The sequence below is a fragment of the Apis florea genome, unplaced genomic scaffold (assembly GCF_048593485.1).
Source record: "Apis florea isolate Af1SG1 unplaced genomic scaffold, ASM4859348v1 contig_3170_pilon, whole genome shotgun sequence".
Taxonomy (NCBI): domain Eukaryota; kingdom Metazoa; phylum Arthropoda; class Insecta; order Hymenoptera; family Apidae; genus Apis; species Apis florea.
In genome coordinates, this window is record NW_028256714.1 from 3,358,676 (window position 1) to 3,386,418 (window position 27,743).

The window sequence follows — 27,743 nt, forward strand, 5'->3', positions numbered from 1 at the left end:
TTTACTGTTTGTAAAAATACAGAAATATCTATAGTTGAAGTTAAATTAAATAGGATAGGAAAAGGATTGGTAAGGCCGGGCGATTGAATTCCTTTAGCCAAATTGGGAAAGTTTACTTCTTTAGATTTGACACGAAGAATTGCATTTAACAACGAGAAACATTTCGATTGCCTTTTTTTATTTTTATTTCTTTTGATATTGCATCATATCTTTTCTCTATTTATAATAAAATCTTAATATTTTGCTTGTCTAAGAGAGATATAATTATATAAATGGAGGCTTAAGAAGATAATCGCATTCTTTGAAAATGATTTATTACAGTTCAAAATATCTTCGCATTGTTCAAATTCTCGGTCAATTAAATAATTTCTTCCATAATTTAATATTGATAAATTTTTCAATTGAAAATTTAAATAAAAAAATTTTTTATTACTATAAAAATTATTTTTAGAAAATAATGATACACAATAATTGATTTCTAAACTTTCCAGATATATTGTTTATAATTAATTATTTTCGAATTGGCGACAATTCTTTATCTATTTCTTCGATGCTATGTTTTTTTTTAAACAATTAATACTTTTTTGAAAATCGAGAAACAGATACAAAAGTATGTATGATAAAATATGTTATTATTTCGTTCAATTTGAACGTTTTAGTGAAAACAATCAGTGTCAAAAAATTAATTATCGAACAATTTATGTCGTTGGAAAACAACGATTCGAAATGAATTGTCAGCGATTTGAAAATAAGACAGTTTGAAAATGAATGCTCAATTGATCCAGCAAAGTTTGGATTAGGAATATCAAAGTTTCCGCGAGTTTTCATTTTCTAACGCGTTAAATAGCATGTAGGTCAGTGGCGGCTTGCGTTTAAAGGTAAACAAAATGGCTCGCTACTTAACGTGTTAACCTTTGCGATAATGAGGTTATCTTTGGTATGACAATTATATTTATCTCTATTTTTAGAACTGAACTTCTCTTGAAAAAGAGAAACAATTACGATGCAAAGATCTTCCCTAAACATCGAGGAAAAAAATTTTAATTATCTAACTATTTAAAATTTTTTAAGATTTTTTCAACATCTAGATTTAATTGTTCAATTCTTCGAGATTCTTGAAAAGCACTATTTTTAAAGAGATTATATATCAAAATTATATTACACTTTCGTCAATTCTGTATTATAACTGTCACTTGGAATCAATTGATTTGTTTAACACTGAACGAAAATCGTAGAAAGAAATGTTAAATATAGGATGTAATAACAGTTTGATTATTGTGCGTCTTATCCATTATCGAATTCTGACGTCATTTCCTATGACAGATCCCCTGTCGTTCACAGACCAGACAAATGAACGATCACACTGCAACTCCTAAAATCCACCGTGTAAACCAATCATCACTGTTCCAGCCATTAAGTCGACTTTCCGTCGTATCTGGTTTCTGACTCATTGCTTGCTTAGGTTGGTCAGAAAGGAAATAAACCAGTAAACTGGTATTTTAAGGGACATAAATTCCGCGGCAAATTTGCGGTACATTTGAAAAGATCGAATCAACATTAAGCTCATCATTCACAGTAATTAATCTTTTGCATTTGAAATGCTAATTATACTGACACATGTTAATAGTAGATTAATCTCGATACATTTAATTTCTCACATTGTAATGTTAATAATATGTACTATTTAAAAGTCTGGGAATTAAATTTTCATAATAAAATCTTTTTTCAATTGAAAGTTATCGAAGCAATTTATATTTGCATTATTTATTTCAAACAATTTTAATAAATTATTCTCATTTAAGTTTCTCAATATGTTTTCCTTTATTTCCTTCCTTTTATCATCATTGATAATTCTGTAGAATCTAAAGAATCTAAAGCGCGAAATACAAATATTGAATTATCCCTTAAATAAATTAATATAGGATATTGTTTTAATTTTTTTTTTATTCGATTTGATATCATAAAATTTAATACGTATTCATCTTGTAAAGATGAATTAAAAGAGTATTTAAAAATTTTAAATATATCAAATTCAAAAAATACCAAAAATCCACTTAACAAAATATAAATTAAATATTATAAATATACATATATTATCATATCGAAAATTAAATAATCTAAAACTGGATACCTAACATGAACTTAATCTAAAATGAAAAGCTTTGGAATAAAAACAAGACATTCCATCTCAAGACAACGAGGTATATAATTATTTAATCACCAATGTATGACGACGAAATTATTTTACAATCATTTTCCAAACAACGTTGGCAATCACAACATACGTGCGAGAATTCAATGAGAATACCGAAGAACGGAACGATCATTGTCAAAGAGGCGTTCGTGTAATTTTATTTTCGAGGAAAAAAAAAAAAAAAAAAAAAAAAAGAAAAAAAGAAATCTACGATAAACCACGAAAACTTAAAGAAAAATATACTTCTTATGCAGCGTGTCCGAGTTCTGCCTCGAAAAAATATTTTCACAGGATATATTTAGATTTCCATTGTGTGCGAATAGTACATTAATCTGACATCTTCATGCGAAACAGCAACGTGCCATAAACTTGGAAATCTACTTGAAAACAAAGTCTGCCCTCTTTTCGTTCCTTGGGGTGGAGAATACATTCGAAACTTTCGAGAATTACTCTCGAGAATATTGTTTACATTATAAAATATATTTGAAACTAATTTTCATCTCTCGATATCACGTGCGAAAAAAATATCCTCCAGTGAAACTCGCAAGAGTTTCACTCTCAAATGGATTTGCACCCCATATGGCTAGAGATGTCAGACAACCGGTTGTATCCGGTTAGTAGGAGACCGATTACCTAATCAGATTTATCATATTATTCGATAATTGGTTATTAATAGATGTTGATGCATGTTTGTGCAAAATTTGAATGTATAAAAATTTATAGATCGTATGACACGAGATATAAAAAGAATAAAGCAAACATTCAAAAGAGGTTATGAAATATATTTCGAAGTTTAGAATTCTGAAGTATAATATAGATATATTTAATTGTAAATCATCTACCTGAAATTGGAGCGAATTTGTTAGATAAATACTGGTTCGTCAAGATTACAGAATACTTCTTGGCTGCAATTTTGTATCGCGAAATTATCTGCCAAGAAAATAATTTATTGTGCCTTCCTATTATTAAAAATATATAATAAGCAGAAAATTTGAATTCGAAAGTCGAAAGGATATAGAAGAAAGAAAATATGATACGCAGAATGCGCCAATAGATATCTCGAATTGTTCAGCATTCGAGAAAATATTTCGAATGGAATTTATTTTGTTCCGAAGAGAGACGTGTTATAATATACAATATACAAATTTTATTTAAGAGAATTCTAACATCTTCTTTATTTTTTAAGTTTTATTTCAACTAATAATAAAGAATATTAGAATAATATTTTTTACGCATTCAATTATGAAAACAAATAATTTAAAATCGTGTTTTTATTATATAATTAATAATATGAATAATATAATAACTGAATTCATTGAAATTATCTCTCTTTAAAATGAAATTCAATAGAAGCTATTTTTTGAAATCGAATATTTAAGTAAGAAGAAAATATGTTAATAGAAAATTGTATATATTTCATAGGAAATACTTTTTTGTATTATTATCGATTCCCATGGCAGGAAATTATTTCAACATAGAAAGAATCGCGTGCGCATAATTTCACGAGAATGAAAAAACGAGAAATATAAGGAAACGAAACATGCAAACGAACCGAGCCTTTTATTACAAACGTAATTTTTTATTTGATATAATGTAAGATAAAGTTGAATACATGTTCAAATATTGACAAATGTAATAACAAATTGTTTAGATTTCTATTATTAGATCTAACAATATGAGTATATAATATATTTGTATTCATTTGAGAGTTTATTTAATTATAATTGAAATTATTTATTAAGAAGATCAAATTAAAAAATCGGCAAGTATCCTGGACAAATGAAAATAAGACAATAGTAATATCATAATAATAGATTAAAAGTGAACAATTTTCACCTCATATATCTGTGTTTCGCAACTTAACACAAATTCGAACCAGAAAAGCGTGTCTAATGAAACCATCAACCGTGAAAGAAATCAATAAACGACACATTGCTATAATTCTATATTGTAAAAATATTTTCTTATTTGAATATTTATTTTAAATAAAAAAAGACGTTTTCTATTATTATTATACCATATTATTGCACGACTTTATTTATTTCTCTCCATTTGTTCTTGTTCATTTTCATGATATAATATTAAGATTGTCAGATTAAGAAACTTTTTAATATGATAAATAATGAGCTGTAATAAAATTCCATCTTACAAAATTATTAAGTTATAATCATTTCTTCTCTTAATCTAATTAAATAATAATTTTATCGAAGAAAATATGTTGTAATATTAAAGTTTTTGCATAAAGGTGTGTACACTTAACAACTATTTCTTGAGAAAGAGAACACGAGAAAAAAAGTGTTGCATATTTATGCATGATATGCAGAATAAGTAAATGATCTATATTTTAACTATATATATAAAATTCAAATTTCAAGGATAAAAATCAAAATAAATATTTAAAATATGGAAATTTTGTTTTATCGAATTCTTCAAGTATAATAAATAATAATACAGCAAAAATATTAAAATTTTTCTAATTAATATATAATAATATATAATAATATAAATCATTTTTCTAAACAGTCACAAAAAAAAATTTACAAGTTTTATCTTCTATTTTCGAATATTCGAATTCTGATAATTAAAAAAAGAATATATTATGTACTAGAAAAGAATGAATAAAAATATAGTTTTATAAAGATCTTAGTTTTTATAAGTATCTGCTTTGTCTTTTACTTCGTACATTTACTTATTTTTTTTTTTTAATGATATTTTTATCCTTTACAAATAGATTAATGGAAAACTCAATTAAAAATAGAAATATTTGCACTTACATCAAATGCAACTTTGACATGAACTGTATAAAATTTCATAAAGTTTTAAAGCCCAACTCTGATTTAAATAAAAATTAATTCTACGAAAAGTATTAAAATTAAATTTTTTTAAACATAAAATAATTTCTGATTTGTTTATTATTTCCTAGAAAGAAAACCATGATCAAGTTATAGAGATTCGAGTGTATTTGCAATAGTTCAAGATCGGCCTTTATTCTATAGTCAGTTCCAATACGATCGAAATGTCGAACGGTGAAACTATGCGAAAGAACGGAGCGGAGTCTGGAAATCGTGTCTCGCGTATTACCAAGAAGAATGTAACTGCAAGGTGAATTCAACGATGCATTTTATGAAAATTTTAAATTCTAAATCGAAAGTTGAGCGAAATATTCGAACGATATTTTTTTTGACATACTTGAATTATTATTAATATTAACTTAAAGTTAATATTCGTTTCCAAATGAAAAACTATACACTTGTACGTTTATGAATTAATATTGTGTCTTATGAAAAAAGAAATAAATCATAACATGAAGATAAGTTAAACATAAAAACACGTATTGAATGTGAACTTCAAAAACTTGAACGTAAATATTTGTTCGTGTAATGAAAAGATTTTGAAAAAAATATATTGTATCGTTCGTTTAAAGTCTAATAGAAAAGATCATAAATAAATATTGATAAAGAAAAAATTGAATATTACTTTTTTTTTTTTAATAATTCTATTTCCAATAGATACATCATTATCAAAAATTAAATTCTAACGATCAAATTTTAATTTTTAAATTCTCGATACAATAATTAATTTGAATTCAAAATCTCTCATTTTATATATTTTTATATATTCATCAAATGATAGAAATAAATTATATTTAAGTATCTACATTTGATTTTGAAATTCTTCTTGTTTTTATATAACAACAATTTTTATATCTACATAATATATGTGTGTATAAGTATTCGCTGATATTTTAAATTTCTTTAAAAAAAAAAATATGTTTCTTCGTTTCTTCATCTCACCTTACTCGTAACAGGAACGTTACTCGAGTCTATCATCGTTAAGAAAATTATAAGATTTCACTAGGCGAAGTGCCGATCAAATGAAATTTGATTAATCGCGAATTTGATTAACGCGCGAAAGAAATGATTTCGCGTGTAAATTAAGTAGCTGCATTATATATACCATTGGAAATGAAATTCGTGTGAAAGTATCGCTCGATTATTAAGAGGTAAAAGCGTCCAAACAGATGATTGACTCGATAATAATATCGATTGCAATTCCCTCAACGGTCACCCTTCAACTTTGTTCACCCCTATACCAGGAAAAAAAATCGATATTACCTGCTTTATTTATATCCAAGTCTCTTCTGCGGGGGCGAATTAGCGAGAAAACATGATGGAACGAATCCGAGGACCTTGTAACGAGAGGAAGACATCCATTTGTAACAATTTTAAAAGGGAATTACTTATAAAATTATTGACTTAAATAATATAATGGAAAAATGTAATTTTCATACATAATTAATTAATTATCGAGTTGACAATTTTTTATGGATTTTTTCAGAATTGTATAAAAAGAATTGTTTTTCATTAGTAATAAATAATAAAATATAAAATTTATTCTCGTTTTATATAAAAAAAATTCACTCTATAAGAATTTATATTCTTATTGCACAAAATATACATGTAATACAATATTCTTTTTTATCTATATTATGCATAATGATTCAAAAACTTTCAAAAATGGATCTACTTTCATTTTATTTCAAAATCTTCGATTGTAATTATCTTAATTCAAAATTTAACTTCACATATTTTTAAATATTCATTAAATATTCATATTCATATTTTGATCACCAATAATCTTTAACGCTTATATTTTATCAATACTTTTTGCTATTTTATACCATTTTAATATTCTTTTTCATGTGTATTACATACAATAATTCAAAAACTGGATCAAAAATGGATCTACAGCCCCTATTGTTCCTAGAATCTTTAATCGAAAAGAATTGAGGAAAATAAAAAGGTAAAAAATGCGATTAGTAAAAACATCTTGCAATCTGACGCTTCTAGATTTTCCTCTCATTCACCCTGCCAAAAAGTTTTACTATCCGTCTAGACACTGTTGACATTCAAGACTGCCTTATTACTTTAGCATTGCTGATGCAAGATCGCGGCGCCAAGTTTTGTTCCTACACAATCCGCCACACGTTCACAATGCGCGCACGCAATCCTCACCGATATGCTTCTATAAAATCATTCTAGCCTCGCACGTGTAGATTTCATGTCTCGACCACAAGCAAACGCAGTCTACAATTCATTTGCATTCTCGAATATGCGATGTTTCGCGTTCGTTGTCGCGGATGACTATTACTAACAACACGAGTCTTACGTGACTCGTCGATCGTAATGCATATATCTACTGTGATATAGAATGTTCGAATATAAACTAAAACTAACATTTTCAAACTTATTATAGATAGAATATAAAATAGATATATATATATATATATAATATATGTGAATATTTGGTTTTGTTTATAAATTATTTTGAATAATGAATTGAAGTTATTAAAAATGAATTTGAAATAATGATAATATATCGTTTTGATTGTAATAAAGTATTAAATATTTCTTATTATATATATTAATTTTTAATTTTAAATAAATGTTTAGATCTCTTTTCATTTCGATTATATAGGTTAGTTTCAATGAGTATGTATTAATAAGTCACATTTTAAAAACGTTAAAAATATAAAATAAAATATTAGAAATTTTTATATTAGTTAAAATAATATGAATAATGAATAAGTCAATTTTTTTATATCAATAGTATTAAAATTAATCATTAAATTTAATTTGTGCGAATATTATGTGAATCATATATTTATTGGTACGATCTTTCAAAGAATCAAGAATATTAATAATCTTTTAACGCAAGTATTGAATGTTAGCTTACGTTGAAAACGCACTTAAAGTAGCGTAATAACGTTCAAATTCCTGATAATGATTAATGTTAAAATTATCTCCCTCGTTTAAAATAGCGTAAGAGATTGAAATTCATGGGTCCTTGTTTGTATCCCTCATATCTTGCGCAAAGTACACTCCAATTATTCACAGTTATAGTTTTGTTATAGTTTTAATTAAATAATTTTCATAAAAAATAATTTAAACTTCGATTAATATGTAACATAAACAAAGCCAACATAAAATCAAAAAATATTGAGTCAATTTTATCAATTCAAATAAAGATGCAGTACATAATACATATGCGTGTTTAGTTCATGTTCGTTATGATATGTTGCGAATTAATTATTAATGCTTCTGAAATCGAGGTGACCGTGTTAGAAATTTCTTTCAAGACGTCTGCACGAAATCTAATAAGAACGGTTGCCAAAACGCGTACCAAGTATTCCCGTGCGTCTAATATACACAAGAACGCTTTCTTCGGCGCAACAGATATATAAACCCAATTCGTCTCGTACGTCTATTCTTACGTTCATAAGGTTATTTACACTCAGTGTCTGACACCATTTTGGTAGCAAGGCACAGTAGTCGGGCCAAACGGTACTATACTTCTCTCGCTAAACCACGTAAACGCGGCACGAAAGAATCGAGCCGATAAATGCTCTCGATCGCGGTTCACCTTGACCAGAAGTTAATTAAAAAGTTACTATCGATACAAAATACCACTACACATTCTAAATCAAAAAAATCCAATTAATGATAGCTCGTAGCAATATACGCGAAAACTACTTCAAAAAATGTTATCGTCGGCGATTACTCGTCCATGTGAAAACGCACGCGACGAGATAACGGTAGAGTTCGATGCATGTATCTCGTGTTTCAAAAACCGCGAAACAACGGCGGCACTAGCGCGCGATATCGCGTAACGAAAAGAACTACACTGCATCAACTAGTGGATGTATACTACGTAACACGTAGTACATTCGATAATTCTAACGACAGAACACATTTGAATTTGTATATATATGAGAAATCTTACTCTTTATGTTAAATTTCGTGTTTCGTATCGATTTAAATATCCCTATTTACATCGGCGAATCCTTCGATATTTGTACACATAGAGGATGTATGGAGAACGTCAAATACAATTTATCAGATATAATGTCAACGACTTACCGATTTCGTTCGATTATTAGGCCAATGATAACACATTTGATACATTCACTATATCACACTTTATATCTCTATGAAACTTTCACTGTGAACTCGCGAATAATTAGTTAATGATTAATAATTAAGAAAACTACCGCGAAAACGATATCAACCGTTCGAAAGACCGTAAGGAACTGGCCAGTGGCCGCAACCCCACCACGCTGTATACCGTCGTCGAGGATGCCAACAAATGTAAACACCGCTACAGCTGATCGTGTAACATATATATATGTATATATGCGTAAGTACGTATTTTAGTGGTTTACTACCCCCGCTGCAGCTAATCGCATCTGCACGTGCGTATCATAAGTTTATGATCATACAATATAAATTAAATTATATATGCAAATATATATATATATCATATATAAATATTTTATTTGTATTAAAAATTTATTATTACTTATTATTATTATTATTATTACTTTATAATGTAATTTTATCATACATTAGGACTTTATGTAGGATTTTTTATAAATTGAACAAAAATAATAATATTAATAGATACACATTGCTAATAAGATTTGAAATATATAATTGGTTGTGATTATCGAATTTAGTATTTTGAAATAAAAAGCAATGGATCGAATTTCATATCGAATTTGAAACATTACCATATTTGAAATATAATAATATGTCAATTAATTAAATATTTTTAATTATTTAGAATTATCATTAATAAAAATAATTTAATTTTTTAAAATAATATTAATTATGAATTTTTTATAATGAATTATTAGTTTTATATAATCTTTTATTATATTTATATATGTAAATAATTTGATTCATAGAAATTCTGTTTTTTTTTATTGCATATATATATATTTGTACGATATTATTAAATATATATTTGTAAATTTTTATAATTTTTTTCTAAATTTAATTAAAAATTAATTAATTTTTATTATAAAATAAACAAAATTAAAATTAATATGAATAATAAAAAAAATTTATTACTAAATTTATTACTATTAATTATTAAAAACTTATATTAATATAAGATTTATTTAAATAAATCATTTCATTAAAATATGTAATTCGTAGTATTGTAATAGAATATGTAAAAAAATAAATACAATTTAAATAAAAATATAGATATTCTTATACATTTTACAGAATTACAAAAGAAGAACATATTAATTTTTACAGAATAACATATCTCAATATATAAATGCAGTATTTACTAATATATTTTTTTTAAATTATTCAATATATAGTAATAAGGTAATTATATATACTAGAAATTTATTTTTATTATCTTTATTATTATTATTTATAATATAAGAATTTAAAAAAAATATATATTTATACATAAATAATTAGATTGAGATTCATATATTGACTTAACATTTTTTAATTATCAAAACTATACTAATTAATATATCAGTTATGAAAAATATATATAAAGAAACATAAATACATACATATTTTAAATTCAACACTTACTTAGTTACATTTTATTATGAACAATGATATAATTTTTAATCTTTAAATTAAAAACAAGAAAATAATTGTTTATTAAGATAATTAATAAGATAATTGTTTGTTTGTACATGTATATATATATATAATGTTTGTATATATATCTGTACATATACACAAATATTTTTAATTTTATACAATTTTTATATACAATATATTAATATAATCATTTTTGTAATATTAATTTCAGAATTTTGATTTTTACATAAAATAATTATTACTATTACAATTATTATTTGTGCAAATTCTCTTTAAATTATTTAAATAATAACAATATTTTTGACTTAATATAAGTAACACTCAAATTGGCATTTAGGATTATTTTTAATCTTATATCTAATCTATCATAATCAAATATTTAATTATTATAGAGATTATATTTATTTTTCAAAAAAATTCGAAAAAATTAAAATTTACAGAAAATATAAAATAAAACAAACTGAAGTGAATGAAAAAACTTTGAAATATATTTAGTTTCAGTTAGATTCTTATGCACTTTTATATTATTTTTATTTCTTTTTCAAATTAAAAACACAATTTATTTTTACTAATAATTTTAAGTGTGAAATTTAAAGGAATGTATATAATACTGGTTTTAATTATTATTAATAAAATTAGTTTTTATACAGAAATTTTATGACACTTGTATAGAAATTATTTTGTGATAAATGATTATCAATTATTTAATGTTTTAAATATGATTATGTCATATGTATCATCAAAATTCATATTTCAAATAAAACTTTTGAAAGAATACAATTATTATAATCTATAATTTTTTTTTTTTTACATTAACTAATAATTTTATATATATATACTATTGCTTTCATACAAAAAATATACTTAATACAATTTTAACTATCATAGATTAAAATATATAGTTAAATTTATTAAAATGTATAATATCGATTAAAATATGATTTATTATATATTAAATGATACTAAATTATATAATATTAATTTAATTACATTAATAATTATCATCTTTTAATTTTGTCATGTTTATTTTTGTAAATTTTTTTATAATTTAAGAATATCAAAATAAAATTAGGAACCTGAATACTGTATAAGTAGAAAAGAAAACTGGACTAGGTATCATAAGTATTACATAAATTATTACATTCTTATAAAAACAATGATGTAGTACTTTTGTTATTATATTTTGTTATACAATTCTAATATGCATTTGTTATGCAATTTTTCTTTTATAATTTATTTTAAAAGATTATTAGGAATAAAATTATTAGGAATAAAATCTTTAAAATTATATAATAAAAAAATAACCTCATATATCTTACAAACTCATAAACATAAATTATATTAAATATTATTAAATATGTAATGTAACATATTATTAATGTAAATATGTAAATATTTTCTTTTATATTTCTATAATTTAAATTAATAAAAAATTGTTTAATATTCTGCATTTTAAATAAGTTATAGATATAATAAAATATACTTCAAATGACAAATATATATCCACAATATAACAGAATTAATATTAATCCTATAGGATATATATATATATATTTTTTTAATACAATTTATCAAAATATTTTCTTTTCTATTATACAAAAACTTAAAATATTGTAAATGTTGAAAATCAATAACTAAATAAAAATATCATCAAAATGTACTTGATGATATATCATAATCATGTGTGCTTTTTTGTAGTGGTTCAATACCCATAGTCCATATTACTGGTGAATCTGTATTGACAGTTACTTCAGAGCAATTATCATATGTATTTGATGTACTTACCAAATCACCAAATTGTAAAGTTGCATTATCTAAGAAATGAAAAATATCTTTTTCTTTATTAATGAATTATTTAATATATTATATTATCTTAATTAATACTTAATTGATTTTTTAATCATTTCACTTTCACTATATTGATCAATACATACTCAAATTCCATTTTAAACCAGTTGTTATTATACAGTTCACGGGTGCACCAACTGGTAAAAGTCCACACCAACTATTATTTTGTATTAAAATTTTAGGAATAATTATGCTATGAAATCCTGGTCTTAAAATCCATGTCATTGAATCACTTGCAATTTGAATCACCTGATTAATAATATAAAATTTCATAATTAAAATAAAATATTTTAAAATAAATTACAATTAAATTAAAGAAACAATTACTTGTACATGTTCAATAAGTGTATCACTTTTATAAAGTGTATTAATATTTCCCATGATATGATCAAATCTTCCTGAGAAGTCTGTGAACACGTATATTCTATTTAGCTGTAAAAAGTAGCTTTCTCATTATTAAATATAATCCATTTGATTTTAATTTTTGTGAAACATTCATTATTACTTTTATATTTTTCATCTTTACATATTGTCCCAATTGGAACAAAGCTTTTGCATAATCTGTATGATCTTGATCAGGTGTTTCAATAATTATTGAACCCATATTCTTCAGTTTTTCAAGAATTATAGGAGAACAACTGTCCATGTCACCAGTAATTAAATTTGGCACATATTCATTATGATTTTCATTTAATAAATCAATACCTTGTTCTTTTAAGTAACATAACCATTTGTACGTCCCACCATCAACAGTAACATTAATTTGAGCTGAATAATATGTATATTTTTGATTAAAATTTATATCCAAAAAATATTGTCATATATATGTAATCTTTATATTTTTTATTTTTTTATTTTTTTATTTTTAAATATAAAGACATACCGTTCTTCCAAATTTGAAGTAAAATGTCATCTTTCCAATAAAGTGGACTGTTCAATATAACAACAGCATACTTATAATGTGAATGATGAGTAAATATTTGAACAGGATCCCACATTGTTGTATTCAAGTTTGAACCGCATTGCATGATTAATTTTGATTTATGTTTTTTTAAAACTGAAAGAAATATGTATAAAGTTGGGTTATGTAATACAATAATATAAAATTATATAATTTTTATTATTTAAGTATTTTCAAATTTAATAAAATTGTAAAAAAATTAAACGAAAGTTGGATTAGAAGTTCACTATTTTTGTTATATCTTACGTAATAGTTGTTGGACTCTATTCACGATAAAAGTTAGATTCAAAATAGATTTAAAATCAAACATAATTTATAAAAAATTATAATAAATATAAAATAAATATAAAATAATAATAAATTTTTTTATATAAAAATTCTATTGTATGTTGATTTACTAATATAATATAACCACGTGTTTTAATCTTATAAAATTTATCTATATAGAATATATATAGAATATAATATATATATATTATAAATTTTTTAAATAAATTTTGATTATATTTTTTATTTTACATAGATAAAAAATTTGTTTAATATAAGTAAATATATTAAAAAACTAAATTATTAAAAAATAAATTTATTTTATTAAAATATCAATAGAATATTGCATCAATTTAACCGTCATTCAATTCCATCATCTTAGCATAAAACGTTGTTGTATGTATAATTATAAGAAAATTGAACAATAATTTTGTAAATATTTACAATATTCACCATTATTGAAATGAAATATTTTATTGAGTAAATGTGATGAACATAATAATAAAATTTATTATATTCATTTTTATTATAACCTTATAAAAAATATTTAAAAATTATGACATCTAATAAAATTTGGATTTGGAAGAATGTTCCTGGTATTATCGGTCGTTATAATGATATAATTTATTCATATTCAATGTTATCACCAAGTCAAGATATTCTTGTATATTTTGGAGGTGATATTCAGGTACATAATGTTTATTATTATCACTTTATTAAATAAAAGTACAATGTGTAAGCATATTTTGATTATAGGATATTCAAGAAAATATGGAACATACAGCTAGCAAAAAATATATAGAATGGAGTTTACAAAATACTGCTAAAATACTTAATATAAACTTTCCTAAAAAACATGTGCTATTAATTCGACCATCTAGGTGACATAATAAATTATTTTTTATATTAATTTAATATTAATAACTTCAATATTATTTTAGAATATATGGAACAATAAGCTCTTTTAATAATTTTGTACTATCAAATGAATATGGTGTGCCATCATTTCTTCCAATATATAATGCTTTAGAACACTTGCAAGAATTAATTAAATCTTCTCTAAATCATATTAAAATGTGTAATGCAAAGAAGGTATATATGTTTAATTACTTCATATATATAAAACTTATAAATTATAATTGAATTAAAACAAATATACTTGTTTTTTTTTCTTTTTTAGGAATTTACTCATTTTAATATTGAAAAATTAAACATAACATTAATGGGTTTTAGTAAAGGCTGTGTTGTTTTAAATCAATTATTATATGAATTTCACTATTACCAAAATAAATCAGAACCTGATATGAATATTAATAATTTCATAAATCTTATTAGAAGTATATGGTGGTTAGATGGTGGGCATGCAGGTTCTAAGGATACATGGATTGTAGATAAGTCTATATTAGAATCTCTTGCAAAATTAAGTAATATACTTCATCAAGTTTGAAATTTTTTTTAGAGAATTCTTTATTAATTTTAGATTTAAAAAATTTATATATCATTTTAGGAATAGACATTCATGTTCATGTTACACCATATCAAATTAAAGATTCTCATCGTCCATGGATTGGTAAAGAAGAAAGTCGTTTTTGTGATATTTTACAAAGTATGAAAATTCCTATAAAACGAACTTTACATTTTGCAGATAAAACAAGAAGTTTACAACATCATTTTAATATTCTTAAAGCTATTGGAAGTTATGCACAATAATTTGATATGTACCTTATTTATAATTTTTGATGAAAATATTTTATTCAATAATTAATATTCAATAATTAATTAATAATATGAAAATATATATAAATTTCTCAAACTTTTGAGAAAATAGTATCAGATTAATTACAAATGTTTTTTTACAGTAGAACCTCTATCATTTAAATTAATTATAAAATATTAATCTTTATATATAATTTTACAATTTTTAATAAAAAGGAATAAGAAAATCTATAATTGCAAGAAATTTTATTTATATTTACTTTAATATAAATATATAACTTTTTAATTTAATATATATGTATAATATATATTATATAAATTAATCAATAATAGAGGTTTAACTGTATGTTTCATATCACATTATACAGTATTATATATTATGTTAAAATTTCTAATATTTATAATAGTTATGCATAAAAAATGTTTCACAATATATTTTTTATTATATTATTTAATCAATTTTTAATGAATTTTTAAATATTTTTATGATAATTTAAATAACAATTCTATAATCATATAATACAAATAGTACATTTCACATTTAACAAAGTTAAATGTTAACATTATAAAACTTAATCTATTCACTTATGCATATATAATAGAATAGATATAGAAATATTAATTTAGATTAAAAAAATTAAGAAGATTAGAAAAAAGATAATTTAAATTAAAAGATCTATATAAAATAAGAATTTTCTATAGATGTTTTAAACATATGTTTGTATATGTTTTTTTATTAACATCTATTTTGACATTTAGTACGGTAATAAGTTATACTTCCAGATTCTGAAACAAATAGTTGCTAAATAGAAAAACATAATATTTAATGTAATTTATATATATATATATTATTGATAATTAATAATTAATATGTAATATAATATAAATTATTTAAATAATATTTTATAGTAATATATGTGTAATTTTTTAATAAATATATTTACCATTATTTAAATGTGATATTTTAATTTCAGCCCATTCATCAGATCCATCGCAACAATCACAATATCCATCATTAACTTTATAAGATGGTATTTTTACTAGGATTTATTAAAGATGTTCATAGAATTATTAAAAGAAAAATAAACATATAATAAAACATATATAAATTATTGAATACCTATAGATTGTGATGATGAAAGTTCACAATTAAAGATACCATTGTTACATGCATTGGTACCAGGTTCATCACTACCATCCATAGGACAATCACAATAATTATCATTAATTTTAATAAAATCTATTTCATCTTTTGATACGACACAAACAAATTTTCCTCGCACATTTGGTAAATATTTTGAAATATCTTGATCACGTGTACCACGTAAAGATACAGTTCGACCGTGTTTATCACGAAGTAATTTTGAATGCAATGGTTCATTCCACTTTGAATTTATTTTACCAGTAATAATATAATTAGATGTTCGTACAGATCCACTTATTAATTTTCCTACAATCGCTTGATTAAGTTCTTTGAAATAAAATAATTGATGTACAACGAATATAATAGCAGCTATGAAAACACAAATTAATGTATATTTCAATCTTTTTCGTAAAAATCGACGTTTCCAAGAAGTTTCGGTTTTCATATTTATCGATTTTTTATAATAATTATTTAATATTAAATTTTTTTTTAAATTGAAGATATTTTTAAATCAATATATATTTTTTTTAAGTAATTTGTTTCTGTAATTGTATAACTTGTTATCCATATTTTATAATGAATTTAATAAAATATGTATTTTTTAAATGAGAGATCACATCACAAATTATTTACTAATAATCAGTAATTCGTTCTATTTCTTTTGAACATAGATAAAATTAACCTGTGAAACTTGTTATACAAATGAAGTTGTCTACAATTATCGAAGGAACTCCAATTATTGAAACAATTTGAATTTGATCGAAAGATTAACAATTTTATAACTAAAAATGTTTTTAGAATCACATGTTATATGTTATATCGATTATTTTTTAACATCAATGTTAGAAATTTTATATATATATATATATATATTTGCGATATAGAAAAATTAATTTATATATAAAGTATATATAGAAATATATATAGATCAAATAAAAATTCGAAAACAGATAAATAGATATATATATTTATAATATATAACCTTATATAATATATAATAATCAAATCGAATTTGTTAAGATTTTTAATTAATAGCTTAAACAAGAAAGACAATAAAGTTAATCAGAAATCGGCAATCTCTTTTGAATGCATGAATTTTATAAAACAAATATATATAAGAACAAATAGTAAATCAAGAACAGAGATAGAATGAAAAATTGTGAAATCAGCAATTTTTATCGTTAGAGAATCGCAAATAAAATTCAATGTATAAGAAAATAGAAGGATAGAGATAAGAACTGATCATTAACGCTATTTCTTAAATATCGAATTATTATTAAATATCAGATATCAAATTATTAAATATCAAATATTTTTCTAAAAATATTCAAGAGATGGCGCTGATGACTAATTCTTATCCTATATCTATCCTTCTTTTATTATTTGCTGCCTGTATTGAGTTTTATTTGCTTTAATTTTGAAAATGGTGTTGATTTCGTAATTTTTATCTTGTCTACAATTCATAAGGAATTTCAAATATCTTTTTATTCATTCTATATATTCATAAAATTTATGAAAATTATAGATAGGAAATTAAAATTTTATTATAAGGATATGAAAAAATTAAAATATTAAGTTAAAAATAATGAAAAATAAATAAATAAAAATTTATGAACTTTGCAATTTAATAATAAATACTATTATTATTTATATTAATGAGATTAACAAATATAGTGAAAGCTAAAAGTTATTTTAATCTTTTTTTAAGCATACAAGTAATTTTTTTTTTATGTTAAATTTCACAATTGTAAAAAAAAATTAATAATTGCAATTTTATAAATGCAAAATTGGACAATGTTTTAATTAATACACATGAAATATAATAGACTTAATATTAAATGCTACTCTGATTGTAATTTTTATGATAAAATATTGAACTGTTTTGAAAAAGTTTTTGAAATCTATTTTATCATATATTACAATGTAGAAAAAAAATATGTAAAAATTGTGTTGAATAATTCATAATATATAAACGGATTGTTGCAATATGTTAATATATATTTTTGAAGAGAATAACGCAGTTTGTTATTACATTGGTCTTCCCATGCCACGATTCATTGGAGCTTGTGGTCCATTATCTTGACTACTTCTAGGATTTTTTATAGTTTCGTCAACAGATAAAATTAAACATGCTGCTTCAGTTGCTGCTGTTAGAGCATTAATTTTTACAACAGCAGGTTCCCATACATAAGCTAACATATTATCACCAATATCTTCAGTATTGATATCAACACCATAAGTATGCATGCCTTTATGTTGTTTTTGTCGCAATTTATTTAAAATATTTGTTGCATCAAAACCAGCATTATCACATAATTGTCTGAAATTATTATTATTTTGTCTGAATTTTTATTATTTTTAAATTTTTAATGATAATTCATAATTAATATTATAATTAATATTAATAAATAAAAATTACAAGCAAAAATGTGTACCTTGGTATAACTTCAAGTGCACGAGCTATTGCTCCAATTAAAAGTTGTTCTTTTCCTGCTATCACACGAGAATAATCTCGCAATGTTTTTGACAATTCCATTTCAATAGCTCCACCACCAGCTACATAGGCATTTGTTTTAAATAATCGTCTTACAACCATTATAGCATCATGCAAAGATCTTTCAGTTTCTTCTAAAAATTGTTCCGCTCCTCCACGCAATATAAATGTACATGTTTTAGCTCGTGATCCTTCATAGAAGAAGTTAAATCTAAAAATGATTATTTTGATATAAAATTATTATATAAAATTATTGATAAAATAATTTATTGAATTTAAAATACCTTTCTCCTCCAATTTGCCTTTCCTCAAATGTTTCACATCTACCAAGATCTGAATCTTTAATATCATGTACAGTTGTCAGAATACTTCCACCACATGCTTTCATTGTTCTTTTTAAATCTTCCTCAGGAACTCTACCTGCACAAAACATATCTCGATCTGCGAAATATTGTGTAGCGACATCACCAATTGGTAATTTCGACAATACAACTTGTGCTCCACTTTTATGGATTTTGTCAAGTTTATCATATAAAATTTGCCATTCAGCATCAACTATTTTTTGATATTCCGTAACATTATCTACGCGTATTTCAGCGTTATCTCTTTCTGCTTTAAGCTCTAATTCTATATTTAATAAAGCAATTTTACAATCTTGATATTTTTTGGGTTGCATTTCAAATCCTGCATAAGAAAATGTTTTCTTAAAAGCTACTCCTTTAACCAATTCTGAATCTTCTAATGCTCCACCAGAAACCTACATAATGTATATAATGATGAATAAATTTAAATAGCATCTTTTATAATATTTATACATTAATTTTTAAATAACGTTAAATGTCAATACCTTTTTAATACCAATCATATTAAGAGGTAACATTTCATCAAGCATCATAATAGCTTTTACAACCATACGACTGAAAAGCTCTTTTTGCTGATGAATTAATTTTGAACTCATAGATGTAGCTGCACATTCTTCTAGAAGTTCTACTAGTTTTGTTTGATCAGATTTATCTATTTTTACACTCACTGCATTTATTTTATCAATTGCTACTTGAAGTGCTAAACGAAGAGCTTTAATCATAATGCGTGGATGGACTCCTTCTTCAATAAATGGTTTCATTTGCTTTAAAAATTCTCCTGCTAATAAAACTACGCTTGTAGTACCATCACCAACCTATAATGTAAAAGATAATTAAAGTATATGCAAAATATTTGTAAGATGAATATAATTTAATATGTTTGAACATTATTGAGATAACTATATATCTTTAAAATGTTATCAGTCTAAGTTCTTAATGTATTATTTTCTGTAAATTAGTTAGTAATGTTATATTTTCACATTACTATTTTTATTTTTTACAGAATTTATATTATTTATGAGATATTATTTACCTCTGCATCTTGAGACTTTGCAATATCTACTAAAGTTTTAGCTGCAGGATGAACAATTTCTAGAAGCCTCAAAATGGTGGCACCATCATTGGAGATAGTTGCTTTACCATTTTGATCAACAATAAGTTTGTCCATTCCACGAGGACCTAATGTAGTTCTTACAGCATCTACTACTACTTGACAAGCATTTATATTTGATATTAATTGTTGTTTTCCTTGTGCAGCATCTGTGCCTTCTTTAAGTAAAATTATTTGCGGTTGCTAAAATATATATATATATGTATATATATAAGTAAATTATATATTCATTATTAATAATATTGATAATTATTATAATAATAATAATGATAATATACTCTCATATATCTTCCCATTTTTATTATTTTATATTTAAATGCACATGTGGTTTTATAATATTATGGCAATAGATATGAAGTCTGTCAAATTTCAAGACAAGTGAATTAAGAATTAATTTTTTTCTTTTGTTATTATATAAAATACACAATTAATATTCTATAAATCAATATTTAATTTAAAAATTTAAAATTTCCACATACAATGTGGAACTAAGCCGAAATTAATCGCCATATAAGGTTAGATTAATTCAAACTATATACGATTTTCATTTTCGTATATATATTTTAATTTATTATTGTTTTAAGATCAATGATATATCTATATATAATTTTTCATTAGTACTGAAAAAAATTACATACTTTACTTATATAAATTAAATTAATTTTATAAATTTCTCTTATAACAAAATCGCTAATATAAATTCATATTTTTGAGTAAAAGTTTTATATTTTTATAAAAGTTTTATATTCTTTGAAATAAAATATTTAATTTATAACTTACCATTTTTATATTTTGTATTACAATTTTTCAGTTTTTTTAAATGTTCGCTCACTATACTTGAGCAAAGTACTTGAGTAACCTGTAAATAGTATTCGAGATGATTCTGCTAGGATACAAGCATTAAGTATCGTTCACACTTAACGGAAGTAAATCCATCAAAAATAATTGGTCAATAAAAATTTGAGTTTTAAATTTGTTAATATAATATATTATGTAAGATAACTTGTAGTATATTATTTGAAATAATTTAAATTTTAATTTTTAAAATAGATAATTATAATTCAATATTAAATTAAATATTTTCTAAATTAATAAAAAAATATAATAATATAAAGAAATTAAATAATCATTTGATATTTAATTTTTATTAATTTTGAATTTTCTATTAGATTATTTTTTTAGAATATGTATAAAATATTTTAATATTTAGTAAAATTTGAAAATATTTTTAGCTATTTTTTAATTATTAGATGTAAATTTTTCTACAATAAATATTTAATTGTAATAAATATTTGTGATACTTATTATAAAGTTTTCATATTTTGTATTTCATTTTAAAATTTATTAACAATTGTTAATAACATATAGTCTCTATCTAATAAAAAAGATTAATATTAGTTATTTAATATAAAATTTTTATAATATGGCGTTAATTAAATAAAAAGATTCTATTTATCTGTCAAAAATAAATGTTAGTTAACATCATAAGAGAGTGATATAATTTGCGACTTTTCTATATTTATTATAATAGAACCAAGGTTATCATTTACCATACATTTATTTTTAAACATTGAAATTGTCTGTTTTATTTTTCGATTATATACGCTTATTTATATATACATATACAATAGTATACAATTATCTATTCTGGTGAATAGCTTAAGTCTCAAAATTATTCTAGTAGTACTAGAGCTAGCTTTCAAACGAGGTATTCAAGTTTCTAAAATTTCTCTCAATAATTAATACTTCTGAAAGGTGTATATCTTGTTTTCTATTATATTTTTAATTTTTAATATATTTCAGTAAGAATATATAGTTTTATATGTTTTAGATCAAGATAATTTTATTGTCGAGGTAAAAGAATATACATACATATATATATATATATATATTTTTTAATCTTGCATTACATTCTTTAATATAATTTCACATATCTTCATATCTTCTCATTTATCTTTTTAAAATTATTTGATTCATTTTCATATGATTATTCAATATTTTTTTATTATTTTTTTTTAATATTTAATATATATATATATATATTAACAATAAACTTATTGAAAAATATAACAAATTTTATATTGTTAAGTAATGATATTTTATATTTATATTTCATAAAAGAAGCTAAATATAATTTGATTATGTGTTTTCAATCAAATGATTTATGGTGACTTTCAAGTAGAAAAGTATTTATTAATTTTTTTTTAATATTTATAACTTATATATTTACGAATGATTTTAAAATGCTAAATGTTGTAAAAATTTTGTTTATTATCTAAACTGTATATGATATTGATTATTTAACAAGTTCTTTTATTATATTTTGCAAACATCACTCATTAATTATCAATTATTATTTCTTAAGACTGAATATATAAAATTAATAACAATAAGTAGTGCCCAAGTTTTTGTTAACAATTTTCCTAAATAATGAGATATATTTTTCTCATTTTTAATGTTTTTACAATTATAATATATAATCAATTTTGAAAGATTAAATTATAATACATAATTATTATATTATAAATATGGAAAAATTAAATAAATATTCATAATTTTTCATAATTCAAATATTTCATAATACTATATATTGTGAATGAGATATATGAAAATATATGTAATTTGAATCTCCACTTTTGGAATAATTCATACATTTTAATATTTATTGTATTATTTATCTCATAATAATTTTTTTATAATAATATTTTATATTAAAAAACAAATTTAACAAATTTTTATTTTGTAGCTTAAATTATTTACATCTATATCATGCTAATAAACTTGTTCAATTCATTTTATTTCATAATAGATATATATATATATATATACATATATATATATTCATAAATAATTTTTCTTTATTCCTTGTAAAAAAAATTTTTCTTCTTTTATAAAAAGAAAAGGCAAATTGATATTTTACACTTTGATCTCAGAAGAAATTAATAATATCTATAAATAATCTATAAATAAATATAATGCAATGACAATATAGACTAAGCAAATAAAATAAGATTTAAGGAATACAGATAATTTGCAAATTACGTGATGGAATGATATTTATTATTGATTGGTAAAAATAATCATGTTGAATTAATTTTTAAAAATAAGTTTTGATCGAATATTTTTTATTTCAAATTTAAAACATTCAAGTTCATCCTATTTATGTTATAAATAAATTACGAAACTATGAAACAATCAAAAGTATTAACATCCTATTCGCGTGTTTACTTACATTAATATATTTCATGGAACATTCACGCATCAATCATTTAAAAATTAACCAACCAAATTGTCATAAAAATTTTTGAGTTAAATTAATGCACAAAAAGTGCACTCTTATTAGGGCGAGAAGCAAACATCAATAAAAAACATTTGTAAATCATATTTTGAATAAGAGTATTTATTTGTTGCACTGGTGCTATTAACCAATTTCGAAAGAATGAAGATTATTTGGATAATTGGTGGACCAGGATGTGGAAAAGGAACACAGTGCAAACGAATTATTGAAAAATATGGATTTTATCATATAAGCAGTGGTGATCTATTACGGGAAGAAGTTGCCCGTGGTAGTCCTCGAGATACTTTTTTACAGGAAACAATGTCTAAAGGTCTTTTTGTCTCAACGGTAAATTATGCTTCGTAATTAAAAGTAAAAATAATTTATGCAAGAAAAAAGAAAAAGAAAAAATTTATGCAGATATTTTTTATATATATCTATGTTTTACATAAAATATTAATGCATATATAATTATATAGAAGCACATTTCATTGATTTCAATGACGTTGATGTATGTTGTCAAGCTTAATGTCTTGTTTCATTTATATGAGGATATAATTTTATTCGTGTGTAATTTTTTATTTGTATATAGTCAGATTTTTAATATATTTTATAAATGATTCTTTCGTATTTTGCTTAGAAATTTGTATAAAACAATATATATATGCAAAAATTAAAAAAAACTTTAATCTTTTTAATATTTAAAATGTTTTCCAATATTGGAAAAAATAAACGATTAATTAATGAATAAATGAAATCTAAATGAATATCTTTTATGATATCAAGAACATAAATATTTCGATATAAGCTATTTTTAGAAAATATGAAAATAAATTTTAAAAATTATTTCTATTATTTTATTTTACAAATTAAATTATTAACTTTTTAAATTAATATTTTGAATTTTTCAAAATTTATATATATCATTTCATTAATGGTGTAATTATAATATAGTTATGTATATGCATTAATAAATATTTATTATACATATATTTTTTCTATTAAAATATTTTTCACAATAAACGAATAATCTTATTTTTTATTAGGATATTGTACTGGATCTAATAAAGGAACGAATGCAAAAAGTTAAAGAAGAAAAATTGACAGAAATTGGATTTCTTATTGACGGATATCCCCGTGAATTAGGTCAAGGTCTTCTTTTTGAAAAGAACGTAAGCATTAACATAATAATTATAAAATTATATTTGTCAATAAGCAATTTCTGAAAATATTATTAAAGTTTTACATATTGAAAATAATTTGATTAAAATTTAAAAAGAATATTGCAAATTAATATTATATTGAAATAAAATTTACATTCATTTCATATGCAATTAAAATTTTTTTTTTTATTTTTCTTCTTTTAAATTATATATCTATATCTATATTTTATATTTCATAATGTATTTGTACATGATACATAATAAAAAAAGCGAAAACTGGGAAATTGATAATACAAGAAGAAGGAGAAAATAAAACTTTACATGTTTAATCAATTTAGGTATGTCCTGTTGACTTAATTATTTTCTTTGATGCTTCGAACGAAGTATTAGAGAAGAGATTACTAGGACGTGCAGAAGACTTAAAAAGAGCTGACGATAATGAGGAAACGATCAAAAACAGAATCATACTATTTAATATGAACAGACATACAGAAATCATTGATTATTATAAAGACAAAGTTGTAAACGTAAGTATTTGTATGTTAATTTTCTATTTATAAATGATTTCTTATTCTACATTATACATTATTCTACATATAGATGAATATATAGAATAATGAATTAATTGAAAACTATTTTATTTAGATCGATGCTAATGGCAATACGGATGAAATATTTGATGAAGTTTCAAAAGTAATTGATGCTTTGTTAAATAAATCTTAAATCATTATAAATATAAATATAAATATAGATTTTTATTTAAATCTAATCACTCAAAATTATATTAATCACTTTTTGTCAAGTTCTACGACGGATGATCTTGATGAATCAAGATGATTAAATCAAGAGATTTAATTAATATAAATTTATAAAAAATTTATCTTAACAAACTCTAACAAATTCTAATATATGATTAATGTAATAATAATGTATATTATGTTGTAAATCTGAAATATCTGTTATTAATAATATATTATAAACAATATATACATCTATTTATTGAAAATCATTATAATTTAATTTCAAACTACTGAAAAGATTTTCATATTTTCCATATTTCTTAAAATATTTATCTAAAAAAATTAAAAAATAAAATAAATATATTTCTTGTTTTGACTCGTTATATTTTATGGTTTTCATAAATTAATTTTTGAAGAAAGATTACTTTGTTTAATTAAGTTTAAAAAATTATTAATTTAATTTATTGTCATATTGCATTATTATGTTTCAATGTTTGTCAGTTGTCTTAATTGGAATTCCGTTTGTATCTATTGTATATATATCGCGTTGATATACAAGTTAATTATCTTTATCCGACAATGAATTATATCTGTGCATGCAATTATCGAAAAGAATTCAAATTGTACAGAAAAATCGCACATATTCGAATAAATATTCAATTGGATAAGATTTTCTTGTGACTTTAAAAATGAAGAAAATAATTTTTTTAATATACTTAGTAGCATGTTTAATATTAAATTTAATTATATGCGATAATTGTTGTGAAATTAATTCACAACAATTACCATATTATAAATTGATGAAATCTAACGCCCGTTCGAATCAGTTGATACTTTCGAGGACGTCAATTAAAAATGTGAATGAATGTAGAAAGTTTGCTTCAAACAAGAAAGCTTTGGCATTTAATTACGGCATAGAAAATAATGATGGTAAGATATCATTAAAACATATATATATATATATTAGACTTAATTGAATAATAATGGAAATGCATATTAGAAAATTATTTTTATTTATATAGAATTCAATATTGACATGTATTATAGAAATAAATCATTGAGAAAAACATGCCAAGCACTTCAGTGTCCTGAGATTTATAACTTTACTACACTTGTGCAAGATAAAAATTATAAATATTATAGCACGTATCCTAGTGTCATCCCAATTGGTAAACAATATGGAAAATAAAAATATTCAAACTATATTTTTGATAAAAATTTAGAAATTATTTTTAGGTTCTAGTTTTACATTGGTTTGCATTCCTAGGATAGGAATATTCGTATTTTCAAGTAATAATTTGAATTACAGCCAAGCCCAGATATCTTGTCAAAAAATAAATGCATCACTTGCTCATATAATTAGCGAGGAACGTACCAATGAACTCGCAAAATATATTCCATTAGATACACCTACTTTTGTTGGACTCAGTAATTATAACAATGAAAAAATATGGAAAAACGAATTTGGTATTCTATTGATAATATTTTATAAAATTAAATTTATCTAATTATTCTAATTTTTATTTTATTTTTTTTATTTGAAGAAAAATATTTTATTAATTAATTAATTTATTAGTTGAAGATATTCAAAGATTATAATATATTTAGTAAATTAAATTCATAATATAATATTTAATATTTTCTTCATAAATTTTAGAAGTTGAATTAATAAAAAAATTATACAATTTTAGGTGAATCACTTTCGTGTTTTAATTATAGAGCATGGGGAAGAGGACAACCATCTCATTCGATAGGATGTGTTACACTTGTATCATCTAAATTAGAATTTGGACCTTTTTGGAAAGTTGTACCTTGTGATAGCATCTTAACTTTTATCTGCGAAATTTCACCAATGTATCGATATTTACATAATTAAAAAATTAAATGTTTTTAATTTATAAATTCAAATGTACTATTTATTACTTATATTATTAAGCAATATTTGAAATAAATATTTTACAACAATAAATAAAAATTATTCAATTATTAAATTATTTATAATATTATAGTTATAATATAAATATTAATATAAATAAAGGAAAAATAAAT

At 22.4% G+C, this 27,743-nt stretch overlaps 6 protein-coding genes across 18 annotated transcripts in view; 3 read left to right on the forward strand and 3 right to left on the reverse strand.

The window, feature by feature from the left end:
- Positions 1-9,347, reverse strand: part of Vha100-2 (V-type ATPase subunit a family protein Vha100-2) — a 37,079-nt gene extending 27,732 nt beyond the window's left edge. For 2 of the 4 annotated variants that reach the window (XM_086910047.1, XM_086910043.1), the window contains exons 1-2: positions 9,115-9,286; positions 6,310-6,383 (exon numbers count right to left, since the gene is read on the reverse strand). The gene's annotated coding sequence lies outside the window, so the exon portion shown is untranslated. Of the gene's footprint in view, positions 1-6,309; positions 6,384-9,114 lie in introns of all 4 variants that reach the window. The other 2 variants (XM_086910045.1, XM_086910041.1) reach the window with 2 other exon arrangements.
- Positions 9,348-11,535: 2,188 nt separating this feature from the next.
- On the reverse strand, positions 11,536-17,663 carry LOC100868914 (uncharacterized). Of its 2 annotated transcripts, none has more exons than XM_003692900.4 (7): positions 16,524-17,663; positions 16,348-16,443; positions 13,343-13,516; positions 12,965-13,227; positions 12,787-12,891; positions 12,546-12,708; positions 11,536-12,425 (listed from the first exon to the last, which is right to left on the reverse strand). In XM_003692900.4, the coding sequence occupies exons 1-7, from the start codon at positions 16,990-16,992 to the stop codon at positions 12,262-12,264; spliced, it is 1,434 nt and encodes a 477-aa protein (XP_003692948.1). In that variant the 5' UTR covers positions 16,993-17,663; the 3' UTR covers positions 11,536-12,261. The 2 variants fall into 2 exon arrangements, with proteins under 2 accessions (XP_003692948.1, XP_086766176.1); XM_086910050.1 differs by having other exon boundaries at positions 11,536-12,443.
- On the forward strand, positions 13,498-16,358 carry LOC100869027 (mitochondrial protein C2orf69 homolog). Of its 2 annotated transcripts, XM_086910052.1 has the most exons (6): positions 13,498-14,375; positions 14,444-14,568; positions 14,629-14,779; positions 14,868-15,111; positions 15,195-15,257; positions 15,333-16,358. In XM_086910052.1, the coding sequence occupies exons 1-6, from the start codon at positions 14,244-14,246 to the stop codon at positions 15,395-15,397; spliced, it is 780 nt and encodes a 259-aa protein (XP_086766178.1). In that variant the 5' UTR covers positions 13,498-14,243; the 3' UTR covers positions 15,398-16,358. The 2 variants fall into 2 exon arrangements, with proteins under 2 accessions (XP_086766178.1, XP_003692949.3); XM_003692901.4 differs by having other exon boundaries at positions 13,658-14,375; positions 15,195-16,358.
- A 553-nt stretch (positions 17,664-18,216) lies between the features above and the next one.
- On the reverse strand, positions 18,217-21,451 carry CCT7 (chaperonin containing TCP1 subunit 7). Of its 2 annotated transcripts, XM_086910049.1 has the most exons (7): positions 21,295-21,396; positions 20,793-21,134; positions 20,437-20,697; positions 19,889-20,218; positions 19,326-19,798; positions 18,983-19,252; positions 18,217-18,867 (listed from the first exon to the last, which is right to left on the reverse strand). In XM_086910049.1, the coding sequence occupies exons 2-7, from the start codon at positions 20,808-20,810 to the stop codon at positions 18,576-18,578; spliced, it is 1,644 nt and encodes a 547-aa protein (XP_086766175.1). In that variant the 5' UTR covers positions 20,811-21,134; positions 21,295-21,396; the 3' UTR covers positions 18,217-18,575. The 2 variants fall into 2 exon arrangements, with proteins under 2 accessions (XP_086766175.1, XP_003692947.1); XM_003692899.4 differs by lacking the exon at positions 20,793-21,134 and having other exon boundaries at positions 21,295-21,451.
- Positions 21,452-22,038: 587 nt separating this feature from the next.
- Ak1 (Adenylate kinase 1) lies at positions 22,039-25,939 on the forward strand. 7 transcript variants are annotated; one of them, XM_086910054.1, is made up of 6 exons: positions 22,039-22,269; positions 22,346-22,368; positions 23,858-24,139; positions 24,838-24,963; positions 25,293-25,481; positions 25,600-25,939. In XM_086910054.1, exons 3-6 carry the CDS (start codon positions 23,954-23,956, stop codon positions 25,675-25,677), a joined length of 579 nt encoding a protein of 192 aa, XP_086766180.1. In that variant the 5' UTR covers positions 22,039-22,269; positions 22,346-22,368; positions 23,858-23,953; the 3' UTR covers positions 25,678-25,939. The 7 variants fall into 7 exon arrangements, with proteins under 7 accessions (XP_086766180.1, XP_086766179.1, XP_003692946.3 ...); XM_086910053.1 differs by having other exon boundaries at positions 23,953-24,139; XM_086910058.1 differs by having other exon boundaries at positions 22,141-22,222; positions 22,318-22,368; positions 23,953-24,139.
- A 254-nt stretch (positions 25,940-26,193) lies between these two features.
- Positions 26,194-27,669, forward strand: LOC147657367 (uncharacterized). The gene is made up of 4 exons (XM_003693064.4): positions 26,194-26,624; positions 26,717-26,863; positions 26,931-27,161; positions 27,386-27,669. The coding sequence occupies exons 1-4, from the start codon at positions 26,384-26,386 to the stop codon at positions 27,568-27,570; spliced, it is 804 nt and encodes a 267-aa protein (XP_003693112.2). The 5' UTR covers positions 26,194-26,383; the 3' UTR covers positions 27,571-27,669.
- Positions 27,670-27,743: the final 74 nt, after the last annotated feature.